Source organism: Urocampus carinirostris, chromosome 14, assembly GCF_059441175.1.
Source record: "Urocampus carinirostris isolate Australia breed hairy pipefish chromosome 14, RoL_Ucar_1.0, whole genome shotgun sequence".
Lineage (NCBI taxonomy): Eukaryota > Metazoa > Chordata > Actinopteri > Syngnathiformes > Syngnathidae > Urocampus > Urocampus carinirostris.
The window spans coordinates 18,826,502-18,839,772 of NC_142362.1; the positions used below are offsets into that span (position 1 = coordinate 18,826,502).

General features: G+C 44.5%; 1 protein-coding gene across 1 annotated transcript in view; it reads left to right on the top strand.

Moving 5' to 3' along the window:
• Positions 1–13,271, top strand: part of ttn.1 (titin, tandem duplicate 1) — a 131,541-nt gene that overhangs the window by 22,691 nt on the left and 95,579 nt on the right. Inside the window, 21 exon segments of the mRNA XM_088353508.1 lie at positions 123–399; positions 4,162–4,345; positions 4,669–4,740; positions 5,106–5,373; positions 5,633–5,695; positions 5,811–5,882; positions 5,970–6,044; positions 6,156–6,191; positions 6,505–7,179; positions 7,536–7,586; positions 7,760–8,158; positions 9,401–9,679; positions 9,989–10,258; positions 10,327–10,466; positions 10,605–10,731; positions 10,812–11,078; positions 11,154–11,420; positions 11,605–11,868; positions 11,934–12,073; positions 12,157–12,283; positions 12,992–13,258. Coding sequence (XP_088209634.1) covers positions 123–399; positions 4,162–4,345; positions 4,669–4,740; positions 5,106–5,373; positions 5,633–5,695; positions 5,811–5,882; positions 5,970–6,044; positions 6,156–6,191; positions 6,505–7,179; positions 7,536–7,586; positions 7,760–8,158; positions 9,401–9,679; positions 9,989–10,258; positions 10,327–10,466; positions 10,605–10,731; positions 10,812–11,078; positions 11,154–11,420; positions 11,605–11,868; positions 11,934–12,073; positions 12,157–12,283; positions 12,992–13,258 — 4,320 coding nt within the window.

Genomic DNA, 13,271 nt, shown 5'->3' on the forward strand with positions numbered 1-13,271 from the left:
TCCAGCTTCCGAGCATTTGTTACCCGGAGCCTGTTCTAGTTGATGCTCAGTGACCAAGGAAAATTCAGTTGCTTTAAATCCATTTGGTCAGTGGTCACTCACGGAGTACTTTTTGACTGCAGAGAGCTCGGCCACCTTTATTGCCAAAATTGGAGGCGAGCCCATCCCCAGTGTCAAGTGGATGAAGGGCAAGTGGAGGCAGATCCTTCCCGGCGGTCGCTTCTCCCTGGAGCACAAAGGCCAAGAAGCCAAACTGGAAATCCGGGAGATAACCAAGTCGGACTCGGGCCAGTACCGCTGCTTGGCCTCTAACAAGCATGGGGAAATTGAATGCACCGCCGAGATGACGGTGACCAAAACTGAAGAAGCGGAGGAGGACATCAGAATCCAACTGAAGAAGTAAGTTGAGCGTTCTTATCTTCCGTTCAGAATGAAATTGTTTTGGAATATATGAGTGCCGATTGCAGTTACCTCCGATTGCCAGAAGACAACGCCAAAGGTCCACGATATAAAATTACGATCAGTCTCACAATAATTGCGAAGGACCCCTACATTTAATAATTGAAGTTCATTGATTTGGCAATAATTTACGAATTCAAAAAAGCGTACAAGCACACACATTAGTTTATCAAAACCACAATTAAATGTACAGACAGTTCTCTAATTCACGCTTTGTTTGTAACTGGTCCACGGCTTCACAGATTTTAATCACGCGTTGTGTTCTGCAATTTAAATGGCTAAAGAGAGGAAGATGCTTTCTATCGCCCACAAAGTTGCAGCTCTCCACCCACTAAAATGCTCAGGTGCCACATGCGGGTCTTTGGCGCTTCCTAGTGGCTTTTGAAAAATGTTGGGTGATGAAAGAATACAGTAAAAGGTAGACCTTTTTTTGCACAGAACCGCAAGTTAAATGCCGTTTTCTATTTTGTCCACATGAGTGTGGCAAGGTATCATGTAAAGTGAAGTTGATCAGGTCCTTAATTCATAAAGTCGTGCAATAAACAGCAAAATCATTTTTCAAAACGTTTGTATTTTTATTTGTTGAATTTGTTGCATGTAATTATTTTTTTTAGGTGTGAAATAAGAATTAGATAAATAAATGAACTTCTCATTTTCACATTTGGCGAGGGGTTCTGCCCACCATTATCCGTGATAATCCAGAGATTACTGTTCTCAAAACAACACTTTATAACCAAAGAATATCCATCCATCCATCTATCCATCATCTGCACCGCTTATCCTCAGTAGGGTTGCGGGGGTGCTGGAGCCCATCCCAGCTATCTTCGGGCAGTGGGCAGGGGACACCCTGATCTGGTTGCCAACCAGTCGCAGGGCTTACAACTATTACCACCACTAATTCACACCTAAGGACAATTTGGACCGGCCAATTAACCTGAAATACATGTTTTTGGATTGTGGGAGGAAACCGGAGTTCCCGGAGATAACCCACGCAAGCACGGGGAGAACATGCATACTCCACACAGGAGGTTCTATCTCATGACCTCAGAACTGTGCCGCACACGGGCTAACCACTGCATCGCCGTGCTGCCCCAACCAAAGAATATCAACACATAAAATTAACATTTCTAATTTTACTTGGGGAATTCCTAGACTATGGAATGTCGGGGGCGGGGCGGGGCTAGCCATTTGTTTGTGTGTTGAAATGAAATGAAATGATCTGCATTTATATAGCGCTTTTCAAGACAATGACTTCCCAAAGCGCTTTACATTATGCTTTACATTTCACAATAGCGGCCGTGATCTGTGCAGCCATGTAAGGCGCTAACCTGCTTATTGGGGGTGTTGGGGGTTCAGTGTCTTACCCAAGGACACTTCGGCATGTAACACGGACGAGCCGGGATTCGAACTGGGATCCCTTAATCCTAAAACGATCGCTCTACCTCCTGAGCTACTGCCGCCCCGTGTTGTGAAAATAAGGAATATACCAGAAAAGGAAAATAAGAAGACGTTATTTTATTGATGAGAATAATTAGGGATTTTTACTCACAGGCCTATCCATCTTACTTAATTAACCCAAATGTACTAGAGCAACATTTGTTTTTGTTTTTGATGCAAATACCATGGAAATGCAAACTCTGAGGGCCTCCCTTTTTACATGGGTGTGGGCAAACTTGTCCGGCGTGGTCAAGTCAAGTCAAATTTATTTGTACAGCCCTTAACCACAAAATATGCACAGGTCACAATGACACAATCCCCTGAAATCAACACGAGGGCAGGAAAAAAACGTAAAACCCTCAGCGTGAGAAAAATGAAAAACCTAAAGAAGGGACCACACAAAAGTTATTCGTCCTTCCTGAATGAGCAGTCTGCAATAGATGTCCAAGTCCAAGACAGCGATGACGCAGCTTGCTCTCAATGCAGAGGATGCCAAGCCTTAGGTCTAGGTTTTGGTGCTGGTCTCTTGACTCAGATTGGTCCTTCTCCCTCACTCCACAAACAGGCTGGCAACTTGAAAGGACACGAAAAGAAGAGTATGAGGTCGGCATCAATCAGAAGCTATAGGATAGAATTGTGTCCAAGTCTAGATTCAAACCCTTCCACTGAGGTTGCAGATCTTATCTCAGGGGCCGGAGCATTCCACAGCACCGGGACCAGAATGGAGAACGCTCTCAAGTCATCAGGTTTCTTCTTGTCTACAAGACTCACACGTAGACCAGCATTTGCTGAGCAGAGGCTCCGAGCAGGAACATAGGGGGAGATGAAATCAGAGAGATGAGATAGGGCAAGTCCTTGCAAACTTTTGTATGTTCATAACAGAACCTTCAAGTCATATCTTAAACGGACAGGGACCCAGTGCAAGTTAGCTAAAATTGGAGTGATATGATCAAAATGTCTTCTCCTAGTCCGGGCATCGGCAACCCACGCCTCAGAAGATTTTTCTTAGAATATGGTTTCGGTGTGAGGACAAATATGACACAAAAACCTTTTAACGTTTTCTAATGCTGTTAAAACTGTGGAATAAATATTACATTTCAAATACTTTGCCACATTTCTCATTTCCTGTCTCCAGTGGAGCGCAGTTCCGCCCCTTTTAAAGGGGTAGTTTCACAATCCAACTCAACCTCTCTCTACAGCCCTATTTTGAACACAGAAAACTAATTAAACGGTTAAGAATGCAATCCTGTCACAGGGACCTTTTAGTAAAAGAATAGCTGTTTTTTTTTGAGTGATTTCTATTTTTGTCAGAATATATTTTGAATGACACATGGGGATATTATATGTGTTTTGTTGCTCATGCCCAATACTGTGTGAGTTGAGTCTGTATCACAAGAGATAGGGGAGGAGGAGGATGCTTTGTTTTACTCATGCTTGTTTGATTTTTGCACAGAATGAAAACTTAAATTGTATTCATTTGACATTACTTAGGTTTTCAAAAGGCTGCTGTTTTCTGTTTATAAATTCATGATGTGTTTTATATCACTCTTTTGGTCACCCAGATAAGGAATACAAAAGACAGCATGTACATTCCATTTAATTGTTTTTTTAGAGTGCTCAAAATAAAAATCGCATCAAAAATTGGATTTGTTCATTGAATTTCTCTAATTCTGTCAAAGCAATTAAACATACTGCTATTAAATCACAGTGCAATCAAGTTGAACTTGAGGTGGTATCCTGCAACAGAGTAGCCAAGTGGTGCATCATTCTCCACAGCATGTGCTGCATCCAACTTAATCATTTTGATAGTGAGGTAGTATAGCGAATATGGATACATTCAACATGTATTGCATTCATTATAAGGCTTATACAAGGCTTTTTGTACTGCTCCAGACAATATTGCTTTTTGTTTTTTTGCTCCAATATGTTTCATTCAGCATTGTGGGTTGCCAAAACCTTTCTAGGCTGTCCTTGTCGAAAGTTTTGTTGTCAGATTTTGAACCAGCTGCAAACCTTTGATGCTAGACATCGGGAGACCAGACAGCAGTCCAGAAGGCAGCAGCGGGCACCGTTCGTGAATAGATTGTCGATCAAAAATTTCCAATCGCTTCGTCTGGTTGCCACGTGTTTCCTGGGTCAAAATGCTCAGTGAGCAAGAGTGGGGGTCCCACTCAATTTGGGGGTTTGCATTTGAGGCAAAGGCATCACCCTATTATCACAACTGTTTGATTCTGTTTTAACTTGACTTGATTTTTTGTGTGCTAGGACCGCCTCCAGGCAAATTAGCCCGAAAAAAGAAGTCAATCTCAACTTAGTTGAGTTGCTCCGAGGTCAAGAGCCCAAAGATTACGAGGAGATTCTGCAAGAGCACCAAATCCAAGACTACAGAGCCATCATTCAGGCAGTGGAGCTCCTCAAGCAGGAGGGGGAGTCGGAAGGGGAAAACAAGGTGAGCTTGTCTTTGTGTTTGCAGTTCCAGTGATTGTGGGCTCAGGTCAAGCAGGTAGTATCCAGCCTATTGGGCGCCTGGGCCATGCCACAACCACCAAGATTTAAACAGACGTAAATACTTTGGTCTTTAAACGTGTCTGTCAAACTGAGTAGTGATTTTCAGTCTGTTTTGTCCTCATTTGTCAAACTTTCCCAACCCTAGTAAGGGGGCCCGTCACGGCAAGTCAGGCCAGGCCACCATCTACCAGCTGTCACTCTTAAATTTCTATTTGACCAATCCATCTGTTTACTGGTGTGACGTGCTTGTGTTTTTTCCGGCAGGAATTGAACCCAATCCAAGAAGAAGACATGGTCCGTTTCATCCAGAAGCTGGAGGCTCGCGTGGACACCGAGGTAAGCACACAAAGCCCCCATCGTGATACCTCTTTCTGGTTTCCCCCACATCCGTCTGTGTGCTTTTCTTACGTACTACTAAACGGTAAACCACCCCAGTGGCTAGACTTGAACTTGACCATGACAACCAAAGTTCTATGAAAGGGACCCTGAACTTCAAATCCTAAATAACTTTCCTTGATTGATTGCAACTGACACATTCTCCAAAACTGAAATGAAACATTTTTACTCGTGAATTGGGCACGTTTACAAAGTACATTTGATCTGTGTTTTTGTTTGTAAATTTACTAATAGAAAATTAAAACTGGAGTCAGAAGAGAATGGAAATCACCGTGTACTGATCAAACAACTGAATTAACCTACAGCCTATCACTATCTCGGAGGACATCAATGACCAGACCGCATCAGAGAACCAGAGTGCTACATTCCACTGCCGGATCAGGATTAACTACCCAGAGATCACGTTGACTTGGTACAAAGGAACCCAGAAACTGGAGGATGGCAAAAAGTACAGCATTAGCAGCGACGGCGAACACCACATCCTAAAGATCAACGACTGCCAGGCCGAAGACCAAGGCGACTACCGGCTGGTCTGCGGTCCTCACATCTCCAATGCTAAGCTCAGCATCTCCGGTTAGATTTCTCATTTATTGGAAAACACTGCTTCATTTATTGTTCTTTTGTCCAAGTCTACTCCAGAGCTGTGCTTTTTCTTGCTGCATACACACATATTCAAATTGTTTTTCTTGCACCACATGCACTCACTAAGCTGAGGTAGCTGATGCCAGAAGTCCACAGTCTTTTTCTGTAGTTTTTCTTATCAGCAAAAACAAAAGATCGCATACCAGAATCCAGTTTCCTTTATCGTTTTGCTCATCCTTTTCTTCTCCAGGAACTAAAACATGGAAAGCCTCTACACCTTCAGCTTTAGAGGATCAAGTGACTCTTCCTAAAGGTACACCCTTCAAACACTGCCATAGCTTTTGGTCATAGTACATTCTGGTCTGGTTCAGATCAACTGGATGGTGTTTCTTTCTGCCTGTGACCCTTTGTTATGTTCTACTTTAAAGTGGGTTCCCCAGAGGAACAGACCACGGTTACTCCTGGGCCACAGCCCCCATCTGAAGTCATTCCTTTCCCAGGTAGAATCAATAGCGTCCTTTCCATAGAGAAATCTTTTGAGTCTGTGTGTGACATACAGTTTTGCATTTCTTTTTGCTGTCTGGCAGAGGAGACATTTCCTTCAACGGTCAAAACAAAGGCTGAAGCATACCCAGTCTCAAAGCCAGTGGCTCCACCTGGAGGTGATGTTTGTCAGTCAATAAATATGCAATAAACCTTTAGCTTTATACCTGTCCCAACTTTGAACAAAAAGGATTTACTGATGTTTGTTATTGTCATTTCAAATTGTGCAGACAAGGAACCGGTTAAGGCTCCTGGACCAACCAAAGGTACCATGACTTTTCCTTTGTTTGAATGAAAATTAAATGTTTCCTATGTGGTTTGTGTGTCATGTGTCAATGTGTTTTGAGTCTGTATATGTTTTGTGACACTTTAAACACACAGTGTCAACTCCAACCAAACTCAAACGTCAAATCCAAGAGAAGAACCCACCAGACCCTTTCCCTGAACCCCAAGGGGTTGCAGTTTTTGAGAGAAGAGAGAAAATTACTTTTGTTGGAGTGGCAAGATTTTCTCCTTCCAAAAACCTAAAGAACTTATATGCAAAGCGTGATCAAAAAACAACAACACTGACACGTATAGTTAGTTTATTCACCAAAGACCTGGATGCAGAAACCAAAGACTTGTGTTTAAAAGAAGGTCCAGCAAAACCCGCGGTTGTAGAAAATCACGTAGAAACCAATCAGGTAAAAGTCTGCCAACATTTGGACCATGACAGAGAGGTTGGAGAGGAGGACAACAAACAAAAGCACCAAGATACAGAGGCCATGGCCCCAAAACCCAGTCCCTTCTTCAAGACAGACCAACATAACAATTCACATATACAAAAGGACAACACCAATAATTTTGACAAAGACCATAGTACCCCATCACTTGGACAGAGTACGGAAAAAGCTGAAGGTGATGAGTACTTCAAACAAAAACCCAAACGAAAGGATCAGGTCGAAACAATCTTTTCTGCTGGAAACATTTCAAAATCAATTTCTCCTCAAGTTCTTGAAATGCTGAAGGATCCTTACTCTCCAGTTTCTAAACCTGACAAGGTGAGGTGTCCACTTGTTGAGGAGGTTTCACTGGAAGCTGTGCATCTGAAAAAAGATCGAACCAAGCCAGAGGAGCAGGTGTTTGTAGACAAGGTAGAAGAAGGAGAGGACCCCGCCCAAGATGAGAGCCGGTGGCTGGTCCCCTCTGGAAACATGCAAGGTGAAGGGATTGAAGGGGCCAGGCAAACTCCAGGCTCTCCTGACAGCCAACAAGGTGAGGTCACTTGTAGAAAAGTGGAGCCGCTGTGATGAACCCCTCTACTGGCATCCTCCTTACCTAACCCTACTGGTACATACTACCAACATTTCTTTTCCTGCCAACCTTAGCTGCACTCTTGACATCTTGAGACCACTCATTTAATCCTAATGGCACGCCCTGGTCACCTGATTTCTCATCCACACCAGATTCAAACATGTAGTCCTCAAAACCTCCATCCTCATCCTTTTTCCAGACTTCCTCAAACCAAAGACTACGTTCTTGTCTCGTTGTTGTTATCTTTGTCGTCATTGTCACTGTGAGGACAATAACTTGCCAAAGACTATAGTGTGACAGGAAATGTTTCTTTCTAGATGGCAAGCCGGCAGAAGAAGCTCCCAAAGGACGAGGACGAGGATTTGGCGGTAAGAAGGATTGAGTTCTGTTCCGTCCGAGGGTTTGTTGTCTTGTGATTGAATGTTTTCCAAAGTGAAAACTTGTTAAAATGTCTTTGGATTGTTTTCTTTTGCCATAAAATATTGTCCTCGACTCTTCCCACTTTGCTGTTTCCAAAACCTTTTGGTTTCTGCTTTGGCAGTGAGGCTAACGCCCTCTCCAGGGGATGGTGGTCGGGGACGAGGCCTGAGGCCCGGCGGAAAAGGGCCTTCTCCTCCTGAGGAACCTTTCGGTGGATTCAAACTCAAAGCCGTGCCGCTCAAGTTTATAAAAAAATTGCAGGATATTGTACTCCAGGAGGCCGAGTCCATCGGCTCCTCGGCCGTCTTTGAGTGTCAAGTGTCGCCGTCCACCGCCATCACCTCCTGGATGAAGGACGGTGGAAACCTGCGGGAGGGTCCCAAGTACAAATTTACCTCCGACGGCAAGGATCGCAAGATGGTGGTCAAAGATGTGCAGTTATCAGACACTGGCGAGTACACTTGTGTGGCCAGGAACGCTGGCAAGGAGATTACCTGCACTGCCAAACTCATTGTTGAAGGTGAGTTCACAGTTTTTTCCACAAGTCCAGAAAATACCCGAGCTTCTAACAAGTTACATTAACAAGGCCTTCAGTGTTTGCTTAGGACTCTCTGTCACGTAGTTGTCATTGTGACTACATCACTTAGCTCTTTCCCTCCTGGGTTGCAGACCAGACCACCGTCCGTTTCGTACCGTAAAAGACAGAGAGACTGAAATAAAAATTTGGAATTTGATTGGTACGGCCTTAGAGTATTTTGATGTTCAAAATCAAGTTAGTTTGCTCTAGTTCAAGTTTGATGCAAAACAAGCTAACAAAAAAACTTTTAAAAATGTCAGTAAAGGAGCCTGCTTCTTTGTGGAACGTGAATCCTGTGTTTGAGGGTGACGGTTGATTGACTTGGCTCATTAAACCCTCATAAAATCAACTGAGGAAACAGTTAAAACTACTTCATTACATCTATGACAATACTTTCAAGGGACAGGGGAAGAATGTGAGAGACTCACACCGCGTATCGCAATCCAAGACCAGACCGTCAGGCCCAAAATTTTACCGGGGGTTTGGGGCAGTGTTTTTCAACCACTGTGCCGCAGCGCAGAAAATAATTATTGTACTGCGCTGTGGAAAATTATCCTATTTGTGCGTGGTCTAGCGAAAGGTATCTTTTATTTGGATTTACCTTTACCGGAGATGCCTTGGCACCGACTGGGGGGGTCCCGCAAGATTTTTTTTAAGAAAGAAATATCCCTTGGTTAAAAATAGTTTAGAAAACTCCGGTTAAGGGGGCAGGGCCAGGATGTGAGAGACTCCAACTGCGTTTTACAATCCAAGACCAGACATTCAGGAAACCTTTTTTTTCACCAAGGGTTCAGGGCACAGGTGCAGGAGATGAGAAACTCCCATCGTTTAATCTAAGACCAGACCATCTGACAAATGGTTTTACTGGGGTTCAGTGGACCACATGATGTAAACTATTCACTGATGGCAAGTGGGTGAACGGCTTATCAACGAGACCTTCTGGGGCGGGTCAGCAGTCTGGAATAGTGGAAGAGTTGAGAGTAGGCCCTTTTCTTAAGAATTTCTCAAGCCCATTCCAAAATATTGCTCCAATTGTATGGCGTCCAATTTCCAGAAGACGACGCACCTCGGCTCTCTTTTTCATTTCAAATTTCCCCCTCCCTGGTTCTTTGTAAGATGTGGTTCCGCCGCAATGGTTTACATCCCAGCATTGTGATTCAACTGATTATTTTTGTCCTTGCACAGAGCTGCCCGTCAAGTGGGTGAACGAGTTAGAAGCTGAGACATCGTGCATCAAGGGTCAGCCCATGTACCTGACATGTGAGCTCAACAAAGAGAGGGATGTCATCTGGAAACGAGATGGTGTCAAACTCAAGAACAAAGCCGGCAAGCTGGCCATCAACATTATTGGCTTGCAGCACGCCGTCACCATCCAGAAGGCCGTAGAGGAGGACAGCGGCGAGTACACATGTGAGGTGGACATGCCGGATGGCATCAAGACCAGCACCCATGTCAAAGTAACCGGTGAGTAAGAAAAACAAACTCTTCCACTCTTAGGGGATCTGGTATCCCTGTTTGAACCCAACAATATGAATGCACTAAAAGAAAACCACTAGGGAACCTCCAAGGTTCTTTACCAAATACATTAGTATTATTACTGTAGGGTTTGGCTTGTGACCGGATTTGGACATTAGAAATTCACAAGAAAACGTCCAAGGTTCTTTGCTAAATCCATTAGTATTATCATGACAGTGTTTTAACATATGTGACCTATGGATCTGCAAATAGTTTTTCTTTTTTGACAATAACATTTAATACTCTTCATCTACCCAGAGGTGATCAAAGACTGGTTGGTGAAGCCACTGAGGGACCAGCATGTGAAACCTCGATCCAGCGCCACCTTCAGATGTCAACTTTTCAAGGACACACCCAACTGGAAGTGGCTTAAAGGCGAGACGGAGCTCACACCCTCCGAGAAAGTGGAGATCAGCAAAGACGGCGTCATTATGCTGCTCACCATCAATAACTGCCAACCAGATGACGTCTCAGAATACACCTTTGCCGTGGAGGACCGCAAATATGTGGCTAAGCTGACGCTGGGAGGTATGTAGGAGGAATGAGGGTCTGGCACTCTCACTTTTACAAACCATGGTCTTCCTGTCCCGGTTCAGAGCGTGAGGCGGAGATCTTGAAGCCTCTGGCCAGCCTGGAGGTGGTGGAAAAGGAAGACGCCAACTTTGACACGGAAATCTCTGAGGAGGACGTCATCGGTGAATGGAAACTTCAGGGGCAAGTGCTGACCAGATCTCCGGTGGGTTGCAACTTCAGAGCCATGTTTCCTGTAATCATTTTACCATCGCTGCACCTTAAACACTTTTGGGGCCAACAGATCTAGATTATTCGTTTTGGATTCCCATTTTTACTAAACGCTTTTGATGCTACTTTTCAGACATGCGACATAAAAACTGACGGAACCAAACGTTTCCTAAGCTTGAAGAACGTCCAGCTAGGCCAAGCAGGCGAAGTCACCTACCAAGCTTTAAATGCCGTCACCAGCGCCATGCTGACGGTTAAAGGTAAGTCCACAATCACAGCCTCGAGTGTGTGAATCCAATGATTGGTGTCAGTAGCCCAACCAACAATTTAAACCTGGCAGAAATTGAACTGGGCTTTGTGGAGCCTCTGAAGGACGTTTCGGTTCCTGAAAAGAAACAAGCCAAATTTGAATGCACCCTCACCAAAGAGGTGTCCAAGGTGATGTGGTTCCGAGGCATGGAGGTGGTAACCCCGGGCCCCAAATACGAAATCATCGACGACGGGAACAAACACATGCTGATTATCAACAGCTGTGAGTTTGACGATGAGTCTGAGTACACCATTGAGGTGGTAGATCAGAAATCCACAGCTCGGCTCTCGGTAGAAGGTAAGTGCCCTGTCCCGTTTTTGTTTCCGGCGAGTTCCCTTTATTAACAAGTTTAGCATTCCTGCTTTTTTCCAGGTTTAAGGCTTAAGTTTGTCAGGCCACTGGAGGACCAAATCGTCAAAGAAGGCAAAACGGCTCGCTTCGAGCTGGAGTTGACTCATGAGGACATACCTGTGGTCTGGTACAGAAACGAAGTCAAGCTCCACCTGAGCCGGACGGTGATTGCACATGTGGAAGGAAAGAAACACGTCCTAGAAATGAAGATGTTGACACTGGATGACACCTGCCAGGTTAAGGCAGAGGCTAAAGGAATAAGCTCGCTGGCAAAACTCACCGTTATAGGTAACCTCACTTGTTTTACCCTTATTTTTCTCTTGTGGTGTTGGTGGTAACTAAGGGAGGCAGTAACTGAGAGGACAGACAATCAAGTGGCTGCAGAGAGGAGTGGAAGTTAAAATCTCACCATGAGCCTTGCAGGCATATGGGGGGACCTCCCTAAATTGACAAATGGCCGGTGTTGTTTCAGAGGCCGACCCCATGTTTGTGGTCAAACTTCAAGACTGCACAGCCACTGAGAAAGACCAGGTCTCTTTAGACTGTGAGCTCAGCAAAGACGTTCCTGTCATTTGGTACCATGAAGAAAAGGAGATCATCGCGTCCAAGACGGTGCTTATCAAGTCCGAGGCTACTCGAAGGTCTTTGGTCTTAATGAAGGTGGAGCTGAACAGTAAAGGAAAGTACACCTGTGACTGCCGCACCGACAAGACGGTAGCTGAACTCTCGGTTGAAGGTAAAATCAAAACCGCTCATGGATCCACTTTGTCCTGGTCTTCACGTTTGGTGTGTGTGTGTCAGCTCGCATCATCAAACTGCTTCGGCCCCTTTACGGAGTGGAACTCTTTGACGGAGAAACGGCTCGTTTTGAGGTGGAGATCTCTGAGGACGACGTCCACGGACAATGGACCCTGAATGGACAAGTCCTGAGCACGTCTCCTGTGCGTGATAACCTCTTGTGGCTACTGGCTCAATTGGTCTTTGTTGTCTGGTAGTGTTTCGCTTACATTTTTGAAACGGGCAGGATGTGGACGTCATCGAAGAGGGAGGAAAGCACACCCTGATCCTCTACAACTGCAAGGTGCCCATGAGTGGCGAGGTGGCATATGCCGCTGGCAACGCCCAATGTGCCGCCAACCTTAAAGTTAAAGGTGAAATAACCACATCGTTTCTTTGTCAACTTTGACTCTTCCCTTTTTCCAAAACCGAAAAAGTTGTGTCTTGGTTCAGCTCGTCGTTGTTGTTTTTTTTTGCAATTTCTGTATACCAACGCATTGCTCTTAATGTTCATGGTTATCTTTGGTGTGAATCTTAAGACCAAAGGCATTGACCACCGATGAAATTATCCTAGTCTCCCATTGATAAAAATTTACTTTGACTGAAAACAGTCTTTTCACTACTAAAATGGACCATTCTCATCCAAAAGACTATTATTTGAGGTTAACAACTTTTCGCTGCAATCTCAATTCTTTCTTCTCAACCAAACTTTACACTCTCGACTTTGACTCTTCAGGTTTTTTGAAACTGAAAAGGTTTCGCTTGATTCCACTCATCTTTGTTTTCTTTTTTGTGATTTTTTGTCTACCTATGCCTTGCTATTTAAGCTAATGGTTCCCTTTGGTGTTAATCCATCACTAAATCCAAAGACCCAAGGGACACTGAAGACCAATTACCCGATCTTACTTCCAAATGAATCAGCATTTCCTTAAACCTTCCTTAACCTCATCGATTCAGCTTTTTTTTTAGTTTGAAAGACCTTACTGCTACAGATAATGGTCCTGAAAAGGCATCTAGCGGTTAATTGTCAATCCATTGCCTATTACTGATCTGACAGTGACGCCCTGGTCCTGATTTTTTAGAACTTCCTCTCAAGTTCCTGGCGCCTCTGAGCGACATACAGGTCTTTGAGAAGGACGACGCTCGATTCGAGCTGGAATTGTCCAGAGCGCCAAAGTCTTTCCGCTGGCTGAAGGCTTCGCAAGAGCTGCAGAGTGACGACAAGTACCAGATCCTCCAAGACGGGAACTCATATGTGCTGCTGGTCCGCTCTGCCACCTACGACGACGAGGTCAAGTACACATTTGAGGCAGAAGACAAGAGGACCAGTGGAAAACTGGTTATTCAAGGTGAGCCGGCAGC